Source organism: Peromyscus maniculatus, chromosome 20 (genome assembly GCF_049852395.1).
Source record: "Peromyscus maniculatus bairdii isolate BWxNUB_F1_BW_parent chromosome 20, HU_Pman_BW_mat_3.1, whole genome shotgun sequence".
Lineage (NCBI taxonomy): Eukaryota > Metazoa > Chordata > Mammalia > Rodentia > Cricetidae > Peromyscus > Peromyscus maniculatus.
In genome coordinates, this window is record NC_134871.1 from 43,221,448 (window position 1) to 43,240,987 (window position 19,540).

General features: G+C 51.7%; 1 protein-coding gene across 2 annotated transcripts in view; it reads left to right on the forward strand.

Moving 5' to 3' along the window:
• Nucleotides 1–19,540, forward strand: part of Dennd3 (DENN domain containing 3) — a 52,788-nt gene that overhangs the window by 15,518 nt on the left and 17,730 nt on the right. For both annotated transcript variants that reach the window (XR_006066149.2, XM_006989200.4), the window contains exons 6-13: nucleotides 163–282; nucleotides 643–861; nucleotides 4,815–4,930; nucleotides 8,428–8,583; nucleotides 10,150–10,246; nucleotides 11,767–11,870; nucleotides 12,367–12,566; nucleotides 14,050–14,571. Coding sequence is in view for 1 of the 2 variants with exons in the window: in XM_006989200.4 (XP_006989262.1) it covers nucleotides 163–282; nucleotides 643–861; nucleotides 4,815–4,930; nucleotides 8,428–8,583; nucleotides 10,150–10,246; nucleotides 11,767–11,870; nucleotides 12,367–12,566; nucleotides 14,050–14,571 (1,534 nt within the window). In the remaining variant the exon portion in view is untranslated. The remainder of the gene's footprint in view (nucleotides 1–162; nucleotides 283–642; nucleotides 862–4,814; nucleotides 4,931–8,427; nucleotides 8,584–10,149; nucleotides 10,247–11,766; nucleotides 11,871–12,366; nucleotides 12,567–14,049; nucleotides 14,572–19,540) is intronic.

Below are 19,540 nucleotides of genomic sequence, written 5' to 3' on the forward strand. Positions count from 1 at the left end.
GTCCAGAACTTGCTCTGTAGATCAGGCTCTGCCTCCCAAGTGCTGGGATTAAAGGTGTGCACCCTGGCTCTCACAATGGTTTCTAAGGTGCCCAAATGTGGGGGATTTTGACTGCTGTTGCAGACAGCTCTCTGGATTAACAGTGGCTCTTGGTCCTCATAGATATTTAACATGAAGCCTCTGCAAGTTGTCTTTCCCTCTCGAGCGGACCCCGAGAGCCCCATCATCGACCTGGACCTTCACCTGCCCCTGCTCTGCTTCCGGCCTGAGAAGGTGTTGCAGGTGTGTGGGTGCCAGGAACACTGCTGGCTAGACAGGATTAAAACTGCACTTTCCAGTGCAGGCCATGGCTTCCGTGCAGCATCCAGGGGTGGGGCGCTTGCCTCAAGCTCTCAGTGTGAACCCCAGAACCGCCAAAAAGCATAAAACCAGGAACCCATGCGCTCAAAGTATCTGTGCCCTATGCCTAGAGCGGACACTTGCCGCAGCACACGTGTCTGTAAGCAGCCTTGGCCTTGGTTTTGGTAAACAGAGTGGGGCATGAGACTAAAAGCAACCTCTCGTGGGCGGGGAGGAGCTTCCCATGTCCAGCCCAAAGCAGCCAGAAGCAACCGGAAGCCAACACTGTTCTCGCTCCCCTAGATCCTGACCTGCATCTTGACGGAACAGCGCATCGTGTTCTTCTCCTCAGACTGGGCCCTGCTGACGCTCATCGCCGAGTGCTTCGTGGTCTACCTCCACCCCCTGCAGTGGCAGCACACCTTTGTGCCCATCCTGTCCGGTCAGATGTTGGACTTCGTCATGGCGCCCACATCTTTCCTCATGGGCTGTCACCTGGACCACTTTGAAGAAGTCAGAAAGGTGAGGGAGAGAACTGCGTCTGGGGTGCGGAATAAAGCCACGTGACTCCATGGCGCGGCAGGTGGGAAGCTGCATTTGAAAGCGCTTGCACACTGCAACCTGTGCAGTGAAAAGCCAAGGAAGAAAATGCTCGCGGTGCTGGACCACGTCATCGTTCTGTGTTCAGGGCCCCACGGGGCGCATGCGTACGCGTGCGCAGATGACACACATGTCTCATGCCCCTGGATCATGTGCGCACACCGTGCATTCTCATTTGCTCTCTCTCTTGCTCTCGGGGTGTGTTTGATATCAAGACCCCTGCAATTCAAAGACCAGAGTCTTGTGTTAGCCTCCCAGCCCACTTAGGTTCAGAGCAGGACCCGTGGCTTGCAATAGACAATCTGTGGGGACAGACATTCGGGCACTGGAAGGCTGTGACCTCAAACCTCTGCTGCCAATCAGTCCCATCCTTGGCCTTTTTCCTCATCTGTGAAGGGAGGCAGGGGCATGTCCTTGCGGGCAGGGCTCCAAGCCTGTCACACCACGGCTGGCTTGTAGATGGCCACTCTCCTGTCCCCGCAGCATGCTTTCTGCCTTGTTGTTTTAAATGCATCCACTGCACTTTGCTAACACTTGGCATGTATGTACAGAGGGCTGCTCCCAGTGTTAGCGGCATCTGTGGGTCTGGCTGATCACTCTCTGTGTGGCTTGCGCTTATTGAAATAGCTAACTTCTTCCTCTCTGAGCCATCAAAGGACAGGAAGTTTGCCAATTTTGCTGCTACAGTGAGGACCAAGTGAGACACGGAGTAGAGATGGTGTTTATTTGTTTGTGACAGAGCCTCACGCTGTTGCCCAGGTCGGCCTGGAACTCACTGTAGCTCAGGGCAGTCTTGGCATTCTTCCTGCCTCGGCCCCCCAAGTGCAGGGATGGGGGACCCCAGTGTTTGGCTATGGTACGTGTTTAGATTGTGATCTGCCATGGATCCTGGGTAGATGGACAACTGTTGACTTGGAAACGGTCGACAGATACTGGGATCACTTCCCCTTTGGTTGTGATGGCAGTGCTGCTGAGGACATGGTTGTCCAAAGGTTCTTGTGTGGACGAAGGTCTCCTTTCTCTCGGGGATACAGCCCAGAGCAGAGCCACTGAGTCAGCTCTATGGCTAACCATCTGAGACACTGGCAGCCTCTGCAAGGCAGCTGCTGGACTTGAGAACGCAGCAGGCAGTCCTATCTCCTGCCCTTGGTGACTCTTGTTCCTGTCTCTGATCCTGGTGCTCCAGCGGGTGTGTGCCTGGTAGCTCAGTGCCGCCCGATGGTCATTTATTTCCAGTTACTAATGGCATCCACGTCTTTTCATGTGTGCATTGGTAGTTCCACGGGGCAGGGAGACTAGCGTATTTGTGTGTGTGTGTGTGTGTGTGTGTGTGTGTGTGTGTGCGCGCACGCGCGCGCAGGGTCTTGTTTCTGCTTCTATGTTGTGAATCCAGTGAGCTTCTGTGTGATTCTCTTGTCTTCAGTGCCATCTCACGGTAATCCTCCTGTCTCCACCATCTCACTGTAATCCTTCTGTCTGCATCATCTCACTGGAATCCTCCTGTCTCCATCATCTCACTGTAATCCTCCTGTCTCCACCTCCATCTTACTGTAATCTTCCTGTCTCCATCATCTCACTGTAATCCTCCTGTCTCCATCTCACTATAATCCTCCTGTCTCCATCATCTCACTGTAATCCTCCTGTCTCCATCATCTCACTGTAATCCTCCTGTCTCCACCTCCATCTCACTGTAATCCTCCTGTCTCTATCATCTCACTGTAATCCTCCTGTCTCTGTCATCTCACTGTAATCTTCCTGTCTCCATCATCTCACGGTAATCCTCCTGTCTCCATCATCTCACTGTAATCCTCCTGTCTCCACCTCCATCTCACTGTAATCCTCCTGTCTCCACCTCCATCTCACTGTAATCCTCCTGTCTCCATCCCTATCTTACTGTAGAGTGCTGAGATTAAAGGTCTGCATTACCAGCCAGGCGGTGGTGGTAGCACACACCTTTAATTCCAGCACACAGGAGGCAGAGGCAGGTGGATCTCTGAGTTTGAGGCTAGCCTGGTCTACAGAGCAAGTTCCAGGACAACACAGAGAAACCCTGTCTCGAAATAACAACAACAACAAAAAAGTAAATTACCACATCTGACTTTTAATTTTAAATTGGGGGGAGGGGCTGGAGAGATAGATAGATAGGTAGATAGATAGATAGATAGATAGATAGATAGATAGATAGATAGATAGAAAGAACATCTTAGTTTGAGACACAGGCTTGCTGTATAGCTCAGGGTGGTTCAGAACTCACTGTTGAAGCCCAGGTTGTATACCATGCCCTGCATTTAACTTTTTGTTCTGAGCACTCTATGTGTGGACCGAAGCAGAGAAGGGAATACACTGGACACTGGACACCGAGTTCTTCTCACCCTCCCTGGTGGTCCGCCGTCTGCTGTTTCAGATTCCTTGTCCTCCACACCATTTCCTAGAAGTTCAAAGGAAATCCCCCACCCCCACCCCACCCAGCAGGCTGTCCCATTTCTTCTGTGGCGGACGGGTGGGCAGGCTTGTGCGTTCTTGCCAAAACCAGTGAGTCAGTGTGGAAAAATAGCTTAGGAAAAAGCCGTTCGGACCTCCTCAGGAGAGTTAGGGGCAGAAAACCTCAACCGATGTGCCTCGTGGACCAGAAAAACATTGGCATAATATGAAGTTTAAAATTGTGTTTCTTCTTATGTCACTCATGAAAGGCCATCTTGTCTGGACTCCTTCGGCAGGAAGATTATTTTTTCATACATATTTACTTAGTGATTCCGGTCAGGAATCTTGCAGGAAACTTGCTTGGTGATTTATTTGTTCTGGAAGATTCCAAGAGCAGCATTTTTGGTTTGTTTGGTGTTATGCTTCTCCTGGATGAGATCATCAGAAAAGAGCTGAGCGACCCCCATAGTCTCATAACCAGGCCACGTCTTGTGCACACTTGGCCTTGGCACAGAGGCTAATGGTGTGTGCCTAGCCAGGCACCCATGTCTGCTGAGCCAGACTTTGGTCCAAAACATTCTGTGTTTGCACATGTTTCACATGTCACCCAAGGGTGGAGGGGTCAGGGCCGAGCAGGAGTGGTATCTTCTAAGTGTCCTTGTCTCTTTCTGCAGACTTGAGAGTCTTGGGGTCCAGTGCTACTCATGCCTAGTACCCACCCTCAGAGATAAGACTTGAAGAGTTCCCTGATGTGCTTTTTTTTTTCTCAGAAATTCCATCCCCATATTGAGGTCACTAAGCCTTGTATTCTGGGTTCTGGTGGCAGACCTGACTAGACAGCTGAATGATACACTGGGCATTGAGTGTACTTGTGGAGTTCTGGAATGTTCCTTCAAGGCGCCATGAAGTACTATGTGTAGTATTTGTCCCAGGGGTGATGGAAACTTGACAACCTGTCTTGGCGACATGACTCAGAGAAGGCGTGTGGCCCACCTACATGTGAACTCCGTTTTTCACAAGGAAAGGGGTTCTGACCCCTGGTGCCACCCAGACAATCCTCCAAGGCACTGCTGAGTGACAATGCACACTGAGTGAGCCTGCTCCCATGGGGTCCTTAGAGTGGTCAAATTCATAGAGACCCAAAGCAGAGTGGAGGGTGCCACAGGCCAAAGGGACAGAGTTTCTGTTCGGGGACACGTGCAGTTCGGAGATGGGTAGCAGTGAAGGATGCTGAGTGAACAGAACTGACTCTGTAGTAAAGTACACCCAGCCACAATTAATCAGATTCACCCACCGCCGGAACTCCTGGCATCCTGCACTTCCGAGGAGGTGTTTGCATTGGGCCGGGGGATTGAACACTGGTACTGTCTCAGTGAAAGCAAATACATTTTTTTTTTAAAGGGTTTTAAAGGTGTGTGCAGACTCAGACTCTCACATTGACCTCTGCCTTCCAGGAAGCTGACGGTTTGGTCCTGATAGACATCGACCACGGAAGTATCACTAAGTCCTCTGACGAGGACATAGATATACCCGATGTCCCCCTTGTGCTGGCACAGACCTTCATTCAAAGGTAATGGGAAATGGTTTTTTTTTTTTTTGTTTTGTTTTGTTTTTTTGTTTTTTTTTTTTGAGACAGGGTTTCTCTGTGTAGCTTTGCGCCTTTCCTGGAACTTGCTTTGGAGACCAGGCTGGTGAAATGGTTTATGTTTGAGCACACATATATTCCAATTCTGTGTTTGCCATTTCTCTAGTTTGTTATTGTGATGGGTATTTTTCATACTTAGGATTTGGACATCATTTTTGAATTTTTTTTTTTTTTTGGTTTTTCGAGACAGGGTTTCTCTGTGTAGCTTTGCGCCTTTCCTGGAGCTCACTTGGTAGCCCAGGCTGGCCTCGAACTCACAGAGATCCGCCTGGCTCTGCCTCCCGAGTGCTGGGATTAAAGGCGTGCGCCACCAACGCCCGGCTCATTTTTGAATTTTTATTTGTCTGTTTGTTTATTTATTTTTGGTGTTTTGTTTTTTTTTAAAGATTTATTTATTATTTATTATGTGTACAGAAGAGGGCGCCAGATCTCATTACAGATGGTAGTGAGCCACCATGTGGTTGCTGGGAATTGAACTCAGGACCTCTGGAAGAGCAGTCAGTGCTCTTAACCTCTGAGCCATCTCTCCAGCCCTATTTTTGGTGTTTTGAGATAGTGTCTCACCATATAGCTCTGGCTGGCCTCGAATTCACAGAGATCCGTCTGCCTCTGTCTCCCGAGTGCTGGGATTCAAGTTGTGCGCCACTCTGCCCATTGTAAATATTTTTAAACAATGGTGATTTGTCTTTATTCAGATCTTGTCTAACTGTGAATCATGGCCTTATGGAGTCAGGGCACATTGGAAACCCAGGAAGGTTCCAGGAAGGTTCGTTCCCAAGGCTATGTCCTTTACCCATGGGCCCTGTGCTGTGGTTTTCTAAGCTCAATCATTCATTCATTCATGCATTCGTACATTCACTAGATGCGTGTAGGACATCGTTAAGTGCTTCCTTCCATCCAGCTAGATCGGCACTAATGACAAGACGGTGATGCTCCCTCTGCTGTGACACTCAGGGTGCTCGTCTTGAGGGTGACCTCCTCCATCAGCTCTGCTGGTGTTTTAGCTCCCCGCCCCATTTCTTGACTGTGTGCTGGTTCTTTGGAGTTGGCTCAGTGGACTTTCTCCCCAGAGGGCTAATTCACAGACATTCAGCCCTTTCAGAGCCCTGAGATCTTCTCCACAGTGCAGAGGTTCCGAACCATCCCTTGGGTGGGTGGGGATGCCCCTGCTGGTAAGTCAGGAGGTGGCTGCACTGTGGCATCTGCCTTCCCTGGCCCTGGTCTCAGACTCCAAAGTCTGAGCTGGAGAGATGGCTCAGGGGCTAAGAACACTGGTTGCTCTTCCTTCTAGAGGACCCCGTTCAATTCCCAGCACCCACATGGCAGCTCACACCTGTCTGTAACTTCAGTTCCAGGGGATCCAGCACTTTCACACAGGCATGCATTGCAGGCAAAACACCCATGTGCATAAAACACAAATAAAAACACATTAAAAAATAATGTTTAAAAAGAAAGAAAGGTTCCAAAGTCCAAGTCAGGGGGATATGGGGAGTTTGCCCTTCATGGCTGTGGGAGATAGGGCCATGGCTGTCTTCCTCCAGCCAGCTGGGGGTTTGGGTCAGGCTCCTGAGTGGGTTCTTACATTCCTCTTGATAAGCAGGGCTACTCCCCTGGAGGGGGGCAAGAGTCATTCCAAGCTGGGATTCCTGGCTGTTTGCTTTGGCTGGAGAATCTAGCAGTGTCGGTATGGCTTGCTTTTCTGAATTCAAGTGGTGTGGGGTTGGGTCCCTGCGGTGGCAGCCACCCCTCCCCCCCGAATGAGCCTGTGGGAGGGAGCATCTCACGGGGGTTCAGCACAGGCCACAGGGCAGTGGTCTTTTCTCCCAGATTCCCCTAGAGGTGGTGGGCCATATTGCTCTTGTGATGAGAAGCGTTCTTCACCTTAGGTCAGCGATAAGGGCCACTTTCTCAGTTGTGCGGTGTGTGTGTGTGTGTGAGTGTGTGTGTGTGTGTGAAGGATGAGGTTGTACAGGGAGCGGGCAGCTTCTTACACCCAGCTGTGCCCGAACGGAAGGCACAGCAGACGTCACTGCCGGCAGCACCGTGGTGCGGTCCATGCAGGGCAGTTGCTGACATTCTGTCCCTGCTGTGCCCTGCTGTCTGTTCTGCCTGGCAAAAGTTAGTTTGGTGTCCACATGCAGTTGACACGACTCTGTTAGGAGGAAAGGTCCCGTGAGGCCTCACCAGTCAGGTTAGCCAGGGCTGGGACACCCGCCCCCCCCAGGGCAGCTCCTCAGTACGTTAGGAACGAACCCAGAGCACCACCCCAACCTGCACCAGCCTCTTATGGTCCAGGTTGGGCCCTGCAAGCTTACTGTGCTCATGGAGGGTTGTGGGTACCCAAGAGCCTCTCCTCCACCTCATCCCCAGGGGCTCCCACCACCACATGTCTTTCTTCTCACAAAGCAGGGTCTTGTACAACCGTCTTGTAGGAGCACTGTCCTCGAATAGGCTGACCTTCTCACATTCATGGCTTCGCCCCATGGGATCTCTGCTGGCCCTCTGTCACCTCCTGTTCTGTAGCGGACTTCTCTGCTTTCTGTTTCCCTCTATTCTGTCACAGGCTCCACGGAGTAGGGCCTCTGTCCGGTCCACACTCGGGACTGTGCCTGGCCTCCAGTGGGTACGCGAGGAACATTTGTGGAACAAATGTGTGTTGCTTCTGTCTGTTTAAAATGGCAGGCTGGCTGGGCAGCGGTGGCACACGCCTTTAATCCCAGCACTTGGGAGGCAGAGGCAGGCAGATCTCTGTGAGTTCGAGGCCAGCCTGGTCTACAGAGCGAGATCCAGGACAGGCACCAAAACTACACAGAAAAACCCTGTCTCGAAAAACAAAAACAAACAAAGAAAGAAAGAAACAAAAATGGCAGGCTTGTTTGCTGATGCCTAGAGCCTCCTCTTGGTTAAATTTCATATCCTTGAAATGCTAAGGATGGTGCCCAGGGCTACATCCCTAAGTCCCTCTCAAAACACGGGCTTGAGCGGTGATGGGAAGGCCAGGTCCCAGGCTTGGTGGTGGCTCTGGGCGAGTCCCTTTCTGTGCTTGAGGACCCGCAGATGAGCCATTGACCAACTCCCTTCCGGGCGATGAATGGTGGCGCACTCAGGACATGGAAAGCAGGGCACACAGTGGCTTCTGATCCTACCTGGGCAGGGGATGCTGCCGGGTAGCTGTGGTTGATCCTCCTGGCAGCCCTGAGGCAGGAAGTGCCTTGTGTCCTGGAAGAAGGTCTTCTCTTTTTAGACAGTCCTGGGTCTGAAGCAAGGCCTTCATGTGGTGCTATCTGGAGGTGGATAAAGTTTTCCAGCCCCAAGTTTTGAATGCTCTTCCACGTTGTTGACTGGCATCAGAGCACCTTAAACTACCTGTCTATTTGGCTGCTGCTCACGTCACACTCAGCTTCTGCTCTGCCTTTTTCCAGAGTCCAGAGCCTCCAGCTGCACCCAGATTTGCATCTCGCCCACCTGAGCTCCAGCACAGACTTGAATGAGGGCCTCGCCCGCCGCCGAGCCTGGCAGCAGACTCTCAACTGCAAGATCCAGCATATCGCCCTCCAGCTGCTCGTCGGCATCTTCAGGTATTTTAGAGATCACCACAGCGTCTAGGATCGGCCACTGAGCTCGTTCCCCAGCCTTTCCTCACGACCAGACCAGCCAGTCTCCGCCCTGCCCAGCCCTCTCCCAGCCTTGACCACCTGTCTCTCTCAGTACTGGCCACTCGGATGGCTGTTTCCTGGAAGATGGTGCCTGGAGACCCGGTCAGCGTCTATGTGCTCTGGCTGAGGGCTCAGGGTCAGTCAAGGGAGGGTCTGTTCTAGGAGCTGTGAAGAGAGAGTTAGTTGGTCATTTCCACGGGACTCAGACACCGGATGGTGCAGCATCCAAGGCACTCAGGACAGATGAGTGTGCGGGCTTTACTGCTGGGAGGCTCTTTACCATGGCCCGCTGCCTGGTGTGTGCCGGCGCTACCTAAGCCCTGGACTGGCATCAGCTAGTAGTCAAGTTTGTGTGTGGACTGTGACACCGCACAGAAACCGATCGTCACTTAAGGAATTCTATTACCGCCTGGGGCCTTTTCTTCCTTCCAGCTCTTCTCTTTCTCCAACAGCGTCCTTCCCCCTCTGGCCGCTTGCTCCCTGCATCCGTGGCAAAGGAGGCTGTGATATAGGCTCTGGTCTGTTCTGAAGGGGCGTCTGCTCAAGAGGGGTTAGCACAGAGCTGCGCTGTTCTCAGTGCTCTGATTATTTCCAAACTGAAACTTAAACAGCCTTGTCTTTCCCATGTCTCCACTTACATAAAGCAAATTTATTAGGGAAACTAATGAGGTAGCATGTCGGAGACGGACTGCATTATTTCTTTGCTCAAAGTGTGGTCCTAGGTATATGTTTCTTTCATTCTTTGGAGACAAATCTTTTATGATTGAGGTGGTCAGTTATCTTTATTTATTTATTTTTTAGAACAACAACAAAATACTTTCTAGCCTAGCATAGTGGTGCACATCTGTGACCCCAGAATTTGGGAAGGAGGCAGAGGTAGGAAGTTCGGTACTGCAAGACTGTCCTCTGAGTTGGAGGCCAGTTTGAGCTATATGAGACTATTCCCCCCCAACCCCAAAACCAAGCAACAAGAAAATACGATTCCAGACTGTAAAACTCTGTATCCCTAGATGAATGCATTTTCACTCACAATGGAAGGACGGCACCAGACACATCCACCTCCCTCACTCTGCTGGCCATCGACTGTTTATAGAATGTCACCTTGGCTTGGGGAGATTGTAAACTGAAGTCCCATGAGCTTATCACACGAGACAGGTTATGGAGTGGAGGAGAGGCTTGTCTGGGACAGGCTGGTGGCTGAAGGGTTGGCGGCATGCAACCTCTACCCCCAAAGTGACCAGCCCGATAGCTGATTATTGAGTCTCAATTGGCATCAAGAGCTGAGGCTCCAGGAGGCGCGGCAACACTGTCTCCCAGCTTCTCCCTAGTTGTTGAAGTGATGGCGGCCACATAGTCCATCCTGATGCTGTCTTTCCGGGGATGCAGTAAGTCGTGAGGAACGTATTTCTTGGCATAACTCTGCCGCTAGACAGCGTGTTTTTGCACGTCTGTGGTGGTTCAGCCCACGGCCCACCTTCTCTTGGCTAGGGAAGTGAAGAACCACTTGAATTATGAGCACCGCGTGTTCAACAGCGAGGAGTTTCTCAAGACGCGAGCAGCAGGGGACCAGCAGTTTTATAAGCAGGTGAGTGGGCAGGGCTTGGGTGGCACCACCCGCTTCCTCCTCTTTGTTGAAACATTTCTCGAAGGTGGTTTTTGGGGATCTAGAAATGTCTTATCAATTGAATTTGCTTTTTCAGAAAGTTTGTTTTTGTCTGGCTTTCTTTCCTTGGCTGCCTCATTTTTAAATTAGCTTTGGAGCATAGCGTGTTTTAAACCAGAGACACGAGGTTTAAGCATGTGGGTTTGATGGGCGGTGGCACACGTGCGTGCTTGGGTGTGCATCAGTCCCCTTTCCCTGTCACCGCCCTCCAGCCTAGGCAGCCTCTGCTCTGTCCGTGAGGAGAGCTCGGCCCTTCCTGCCGCTGCCACGCTGCTCTGAGCGCTGCTGGCCCTTTCTGACCTTGGCCGTTCCTCAGTAGCTTCCTTGACATTATCCTAGGCTCGAGGTGGAGCCCACTGTTTCTGCCCATCCCTCAATGACTGGTTTGTCCATCATACAACGCACACAGAGCTTCGATCTGGCGGGCATCCCTGTGGAGCCCCTGGGGGGTTTGTTTTGACCCCTCTGAGGTGGGAAGAGACGCTTGTCTCCAGGGTACAGGTTAACCCATCCACGGAGTAAATGTAATGGTGTGACTTCCACGTGGATCTTGTGTGGATCTCCTTTTCTGCCCTGTGACCCTCCTGGTGTCCTCGGCTCTCTTATAGTGATCCAGGTCAGTTTGTGGTCCTGCCCATCTCGGACAAGGCTATCCATACTAGCTCTGGGTCCTCTAGCTATTCACAGAGTGCTACCTTCGATCTTTACGTGACCTATTTTTTTTCCTGCATCTTCCTTCCTACACTCTTTGCCTTTGGGTTCCTGGCGTGGATCTTTCTGGACCCCCATCCTCCCAGGTAGATCTGGGCACCTTTTACCTCCTTTTTTTTTGCCTACGTTTGGGGTCGCCTGTAGTCCGAGAGCTTCATAACCAGATGGCATACCCACATATCCCGTGGAGTCAAGACCTGGGGGCTGTCTTATTCTTGACCTGGCCAAGGAAGACTTCAAAAGCAGAGAGAGCCAGTCTGAGTGCTGTGGAATGTCCAGAGGCCCCTGGGGCCAGGGGCACACACCATTACAGGTGCCCTGGGCTTCTTAACTTTTAAGTTTTTCCATGTGCAGGTGAGGAGCCGCCTCCGAGTACGTAATAACCAGTTGCAGCCCTGGAGAGATGGCTCAGTGGTTAAGAGTGCATACTGGTCTTTGTGGCTGCAGTCCTCAGCTCCCTCCTTGGGTGACTCACACCACAGTCTCAGAGCCAGGGGGATCTGACCCCCTCTGGCTTCTGCAGGCATCTGCACTCATGTGCACACACCCACAGACACGTGGTTAAGAAAAATAAAGTGTAAAAAGAACTGATTGCGAAACTCCCTGTTTTCACGGGCTCCAGCCCAGAGCCTGTGCAGGAGAGGTCGTCCCTCAGTGGGGCTGCTGTAGGCTCTGGATGGAGGCCAGAGGACCATGAGCACAGCATGACAGACAGCTCTTCTCACATGCAGGTTTTGGATACCTACATGTTCCACTCCTTCCTGAAGGCCCGGCTCAGCGGCAGGATGGACGCCTTTGCTCGGATGGACCTCGACACCCAGTCAGAGGAGGACAGGTGCCTCACTCTGTCCCATGTCCATGGCTTTCTGGGGCCCGAGGGCTCATGGGTCACAGTTTTATTTGGACATACAAATGATCAGTTGGCAGGCTATTGAGCAATTCACCGAGAACCTTCAAATACAGAGCCTCCTCTGTGTGTCCCTGTTTCCCGGGGGCGGCTTTTGTGTGCCTGGCCCGGCATCCTGTCCCACACCCCAGTCTCTGTCCGTCTTCACTTTCTTCCCATGCTCCCCATTCAAGAAGCCTGTTTTTCCCCCTGCCCTTTCCTGGTGCTTTTCCTGATTTTGTGGGTGTATCAGCCCTGTCCGTCTCTGGAATTGTGGGCTCCCCGAGACCCCTCTGTCCTTTCCCCTAGAGCTGCTTGAGGCTGGACCTAGTGACAGGCTCTCACCCTGCACGTGGCTCCGTCACCTTGCTCATTAACCCTGGGTGCGGTGGGTAGTGGAGACTCACACTTTGTGCCCATGAAGTGAACGTTTGCTTCTCCCTAGGATAGACAGGATGCTTATAAGTCCAAGGAGACCTACTGTGGAGAAGATGGCCTCCAGGAAGGTTTCGCCCCTGCACATCACCCACAGGCGCATGGTGGTCAGCATGCCCAACCTGCAGGATATCTCCCTGCCTGAACTGCCACCCAGGAACTCGTCGCTTCGGATCATGGACACCTCCAGCAGTAAAAGCAGCAGTCCAGGCAGGTCCAGCCGCTCCCCTCCTGCGTGTGCTCTCCCAGCACTGAAGCCGACAGATCATAGCCTGGTTCAGGGGCAGGGAATGTGTTTAAGATTTTAAACTATTTTGGCCAGGTGTGGTGGCAAACGCCTGTAACATAGCATCTCGGGAGGCCGGGGCCGGATTGGTGCTTGTGGGTTTGGGGCCAGCCTCCTGGATTTCAGGGAGTGTGATCATTGTGAGACTGAAACCCTGCCTGCGTAAAAATAGAAAAAAAAAAAAAAAAAAAAAGAACTATTTTTTAAAAGATTAGTTTGTGTCCATGCCGCCACTGCCTTGTGTGTGCGTGTGCATGCATGCATGCATGTGTTATGCATATAGCGCATGTCTGTATTTGCGGATGTGTGATGGGATGCTCCTATGTAGATGCAGTCCCTTCCTAAAGGGTGCAGTTAGATTTTTATGAGTCACGTTGCATTTCTGTGTGAACTTCTTAAGGCACGCCCTGTTCTGTGTTACATCATTTACCTGTACTCTGAGCCCCACTGAGTCCTTAATGGGGGGTGGGGGGGGAGAAACCGTTGGGGGCCAGGCCCTTGATGGCTGCTGCCCCTAGCTCAGGCTGCAGGTATCTCCAGGAAGCTGTGAGTCCCCAGAGAGTTTCTGTCTGGCAGAGACAGTATGCACATGAAAATGTCCCAGCGCTCAGAGGTGTGAACCCCTTTGCAGCTGCTTCCTGGCTGTGTGACACACCCCCCCCCCCCAAGCAGACCAGTTCCCTTCCTGGCCCTGCTGTTCCTTCCCAGGCTTGGCAGGCATATGCACACTGACTCTGGGACACAGCCTACCTTTTCTGTCTTCATTTGGGACACGTACCCCCACCCCCACCCCCACCCCCTCCCACCCCTCAGCCATCGCAGGCTCCACCCTCCTCCAGCCTCCATCTGAGGCACCACCCCGGCATTGGTGTGCATGGCCTCATTACTGCCTCTGGTCCCCTGTCCCAAGGGAGCTCCCGGAAGGAAGGAGAGGAACTTCAACTCCTGATTAGTGTCTTTGGATCACACTTTGGAGGGAACTGGTTTAAATCTGCCTGTGGCACGCAGGAGCTCTGGTCCCCTCAGTCCTCACCTTCTGCATCTATGCGGCAGGAGCCCTGTGCTACCACTGCCCAGAGCCACTGTTCAGGTGACAAAGGCTTCCGAAGACTGAGCCCTGCTCGGCAGGGGTAACTTGGCTTCGGTTATTATGAGCTTAATCTGCAGAGCCCATCCCCAGCATTTTCACTTAGGATTCATAGTTTTAAAAGCATAATTGCCCCGTGGAGACTAGTTATTGTTACTCTGGGAACAGAACGGGCTCTTCTTCACCCTTGGGGTATCGGGAATGGCTTGGAAGAGGCACATGGGTTCTTGTCCAAAGCACACCGTGAGGTGATGGGTGCCTCTCCGCCTTTTCCAGGACCATGCTAATTACATGCCTTTTTCCTTTTTTTTTTTTTCCAGTTCTCAAAGTGACCCCTAAGTCAACATATACCTTCAAGATCCCCGAGATCCATTTCCCACTGATGAGCCAGTGTGTTCAGGCCTACTACACAGACCTCACCACTCTCCTGAGCAAGGCCATGGGCCTGCTGGGCCCTGGTGACTCTCTGCTCCTGGCCAGGTACATCTACCTGCGTGGCCTTATCCATGTGATGCAGGGCCAGCTGCTGAGTGCCCTCTTGGATTTCCAGAACCTGTATAAGACTGACCTGGGGATCTTCCCGGCCGATCTTGTGAAGAGCATGGTGGAATCCATGTCGGCCTCCGAGCGGACCCAGGCTGAGCGGACACCTGAGCTTAAGCGGCTCATCACAGAGGTCTTGGACAAGCCGGGCGAGGCCCCCAAAGCAGATGACGCCGTGAAGAACTTCGAACTGCCCAAGAAGCACATGCAGCTGAGTGACTTCGTGAAGCGGGTCCAGGAGTCGGGGATTGTGAAGGACACTGTCATCATCCACCGCCTGTTTGACGCACTGACCGTGGGTAAGAGGACCCCACAGCGGCCCTGGGTACTGATGTGCTCTGGGCCTGCGGGTCTATAGTTACAACTCGACCAACTAAGATTGAAAGTATAAAAAAGAAGCCGGGCGGCGGCGGCGGCGGCGGCAGCGCATGCCTTTAATCCCAGTGCTCGGGAGGCAGAGGCAGGTGGATCTCTGTGAGTTCGAGGCCAGCCTGGGCTACAGAGTGAGTTCCAGGAAAAGGCGCAAAGCTGCACAGAGAAACCCTGTCTCAAAAAAACAAAAAACAAACAAACAAACAAAAACAACAACAACAAAAAAAGAGCTGTGTCTGCACCGTACATAGACAAGCTTTTTTTTTTTTTTTCTTGTCACTGTTGCCTAAGCCAGGGCTTCTTGAACTTGCACTGGTGACCACTTTCACTCAAGAATCTTCCATGAGACCCAGGTGTTTAGGAATATGAATCAAGTGTGCAAAACAAATATTAACTGATAATCATCAAGAAATGCATTTTAATATAATTATGTTGTATACGGTAAAATATTAACACTGATTAAAAAAACAAAAGCAGGGCTGAGATGTGGCTCAGTTGGCAGAGTGCCTGGCTAGCATACTTGAAGCTTGGGATCTACCCCCAGTGCCTAGAATAAACCAGGCACGGTGGCTCATACCTGTAATCCCATGTAATCCCAGCACTAGATCGGGGAGATGGGACAATCAGAGGTTCAAAGTTATGCTTGGATACATAATGAGTTTGAGAACAGCCTGGGGTGAATGAAATCTTTATTAAAAAAAAAAAAAAAGAAAGAAAGCAAATTTCCAGAGTAATAAGATGAATGTACTTGTTAATTTTTACATAGAAAGTTTTTTTGTTTTTGTTTTTGTTTTTTTTTTGTTTGTTAGACAAGGTTTTGCTATATAGCCCTGGCTGTCCTGGAACTCATTATGTAGACCAGGCTGGCCTCGAACTCACAGAGATCCACCTGCCTCTGTCTCCTGAGTGCTGGGATTAAAGGAATGCACCACCGTGCCTGGCCAATAATTAAATCTTGAAGATGAGCATTGTGGCTGGTGCCTGCAATCTTGGCACTTGGGAAACTGAGGTAGGAGGAACTGTGAGTTCAAGGCCAGCCTAGACAACATAGTAAGTTCTAGGTCAACCTGGGCTATAGAGTGAGACCCTGTCTTAAAAGAAAAAAAATTAAATCTTATAAAATCTTAGCTGAAAATTTGATTCTGTAAGGCACAACCCATCTTTGGTGTTTCTGAAAGTTGATATTTTGATTTTGTAATCATCAATGCTTAGAATCCCACTTTGTATAAATATTTAGGAAAAAAAGGTAGACGTACTTTTAGGTTAGTTTCAGAAACTGTTTAAATTTCTGAATCCCAAGTCAAGATTCACTTAATGACTTTCTTTAAATGAAGTTCAAATCAGCAACTCAAGCTTAAAAAAGCAATTTGTAGAGTAAAATATTCTAAGACAATGCAATGCAAAGATATTCGAATTTGCTATTTACCTGCTGAGTAATGACAGTAAGAAGATACTAGAAGTCTCCGTTTCCCATAATTAAGCCAGTGCGTGTCTGTAAGAGCAGAAAACCTTGTGTGCTAAAGACATGATCACTCGGAACATCCAGCAGCTTCAAGTCCGAGTCAGTCACGGTGTTCTGGGCAGCTTTCGCTGGTGTTCTGTGGCATGACGGAATGCACAGCACCAAGTGCACACATGTTCAGACCCAGAGCTGCAGGTGACGTTGCGTGATACAGCATGGCTGAGTTCTCCATGAGGCTGGCTGGCTCTGCAGATGCATCTGACCCAATGACCGCGCATTGGCCGCACAGCTGTGGCTCAGCTGAAGAATTCACACACACACACACACACACACACACACACACACACACACACAGAAGCACAGTGCCAGGTGCCAGGGCAACCCACCTGATTAAAAAGGCCTTGGTACTCTTTTTTGTTTGTTTGTTTGTTTTTGAAGACAGGGTTTCTCTGTGTAGCTTTGCGCCTTTCCTGGATCTCTGTAGCCCAGGCTGGCCTCAAACTCACAGAGATCCGCCTGGCTCTGCCTCCCGAGTGCTGGGATTAAAGGCGTACGCCACCACTGCCCGGCCGGCCTTGGTACTCTTTACCACAGGGCCCTTGTTTCCTGGGTTTGGCTATGCTCTGTGTGTCCAGTGAGGCGCTGTTCCCAACCCCTAGGTACTGCTTTCCGTTCCGCTCAAAATCTCTGATGACGAGCTGTCTCCCGACAGCACCCAGGTGACGTTTCACACTCACGGACTGTGTCCCGCCGTCTGTGGAAGTTTGGGATCTATTTTATTTCTCCCTGATCTGTGTTACCCGGACCGACAGGTTCATCTGTTCTGCCTGTCTGCTGGCCACGTGGGAGGAAGCATTGCTCATCTGCCCCCTGGTAACTGAGAGGCGTCCTATGACTTTGCCTTTCCAGACACTGAAAGGGAGGGTCCTGACACCTGTCCCTAGAGTCTGGGTGGCTTGGTTCCTCCGCTTAGAGCCAGAAGCTTGGTTGGGCCAAGTGTCAGCACCCCAACTGTGTGCTGACCCCCCCCACCCCCCCTAGCAGTAAGCGCCTCGTCACAGCGGTCTTCTTGTCTAATGTGAGCTAGCACTGCCCAGCTGGTGTCCCCAACCATCTGTCCCCATCCTGGCTTCTCTCCGTGAGTCATAATCTCAGCCTTTGCCTGAGTTGTGTGTTGGGACAGCTCTCTCTCCGCTGTTGACTTGTGAGTGGGCTTCCTGTGCTCTGGACATCTTCTCCTTGCCAGGGCGGGCACCCCGGGTGTCCCCCGATAGAGCTCTGAGCATTGCAGAGCATGTGTGGGCTGACCGTGTACTCCTGCAGGAAGGCTTGGACCCGAGTGCGCTTCCTACCTGCCGAGACTCTTGAATTTTGCGTTCACTGGACTCTGCTGGCCAGTCAAGTCCCGTCAGCCCATCCACAGGTTCTGCCTCCACAGACTCCACCAATTGCAGATAGAAAATATTTGGAGAGAAAATATTTAGAGAGTGAGCACGGGCAGATTTTTTTTTTTTTTCTCTGAGACAGGATTTCACTGTGCAGCCATGGCTGTCCTAGAACTCACTCTGTAGCCCAGGCTGGCCTCAGACTCACAGAGATCCACCTTCCTCTGCCTCCCCAGTGCTGGGATTAAAGGCGTGTGCCACCGCCACCCAGCAGGCAGACGTTTTCATCATTTCTCAAGCAGTAAACTCGAACCTCCGTGGTGTTGGGCACGCAACCCTGAAAGGTCTTGGAGCACACGGGAGCGTGTACATGGTGCTAACACCATGTCACTTACAGAAGAGACTTGATACACACAGGCCTGAGGAATGACTGTCTGTGGGGGGAGATGGAGATGGCGGGCCACCTGTCACTAGCCAGGTGCAGCAGGGCTTCTGTGGGGGAGCCTGCACTGCCTGGGAGCTAGAGGCTGCAGATAACTGCAGGTGTGCTAGCGTGTGAAGGGAGACAAGGCATTCACGGGGAGACTCTGAGGGCTCTGTGTACTTTTCCTCTTCCCACTGTGTGACCTCATGAGGATGTGAACGCCCCGTGGGCCCCCTGTGCACTGCGGAGTCCAGTGCACAGTGGCCTGAAACGGAGTGATTCAGATCCATAGGGTTATTCTTCTCACCCGGCAGCAAGCCGGGCATGCCTGGTGGTGCCTCTGTCTCCTTCACAGCCCTGGTCTGGTCTGGTCACCTAGTTACTCAATGGCTGGTGAGGGAAGAGAGCCTGCTTTTTGTTTGTTTGTTTGTTTGTTTGTTTGTTTGTTTGTTTGTTTGTTTTGAGACAAGGTTTCTCTGTGTGAAACCCTGTCTGTCCTGACACTTACTTTGTAGACCAGACTGGCCTCGAATTCACGGAGATCCGCCTGCCTCTGCCTCCCCAGTGCTGGGATTAAAGGTGTGCGCCACCACGGCCAGGCACCTGTCTCTCTTTCTTCTTCCTCTGCAAGTGGTGGCATGTGACATCACCACCTCGCTACCAGAGAGCCTGGGAAGTGAGTAGCAGCTGAGCATCTGTTTTACCCTGGACCCGGCCAGTGAGGAGCTGTCCTGTGGCCTTTACTTATGTGGTTCCTTAGGGAGGGAAGTGTCCCAGGAGGGGGGCAGGACCCTGTTGTCACTGCGGTGACTGTATGTGTATTTCAGTCAAGTGGCTGAGCTGAAAGACAAAATTTTGGCAAAACTGTTCCCATCTTGGAGTGAACTTGTAAGATACAAGAATACACTTGAGGGCTGGGACATAGCTTGATAGAGAGTTTGTCTGGTATGAGTAAGACCCTGGATTCAAAACCCACTGACTTGCTGGGAGGTGGTGGCGCACGCCTTTAATCCCAGCACTCGGGAGGCAGAGGCAGGCGGATCTCTGTGAGTTCGAGGCCAGCCTGGTCTCCAAAGAGAGTTCCAGGAAAGGCGCAAAGCTACACAGAGAAACTCTTGTCTCGAAAAACCAAAAAACAAACAAACAAAAAACCCCACTGACTGACCCCCCCCCCCAAAAAAAAAAGACGACAGTTGAGATTGTATTTAAAATGATCATTCACATTTTCACGTTCGTTCTTGGGAAGTCCGCCGCTGGCAGGAGCACACAGTCTGCCCGGCAGCTCACGGGAGTGCCACCTCAGTGTGTCGCTTCAGCGTGGCGTGTCTGTAGCCAGCTCCGATGGGGACGCGGCCTGCGCGATGCTGGGACGAGCTGGGGCTGGGCTCTCGAGGTTGGTGGGTGACAGGATGGGGGTTCACGGTGGCGCCCTTGGGAGACATCGGAGGCAGGGAATGGGCATTCTGTGGGCATGACTGTCATGCGCCCGAAGACTATCGGGGGGTTGTGAGACAACTGAGCCTGTGGGTGTCCGTGTGTGCACACAGTGGCTGTGGGTGTGTGCACAGCGGGAGGGAGGGCACCATCGCTTGGAGTTGGGTCCTTTGCTGTAGTCCTGGCAGTGG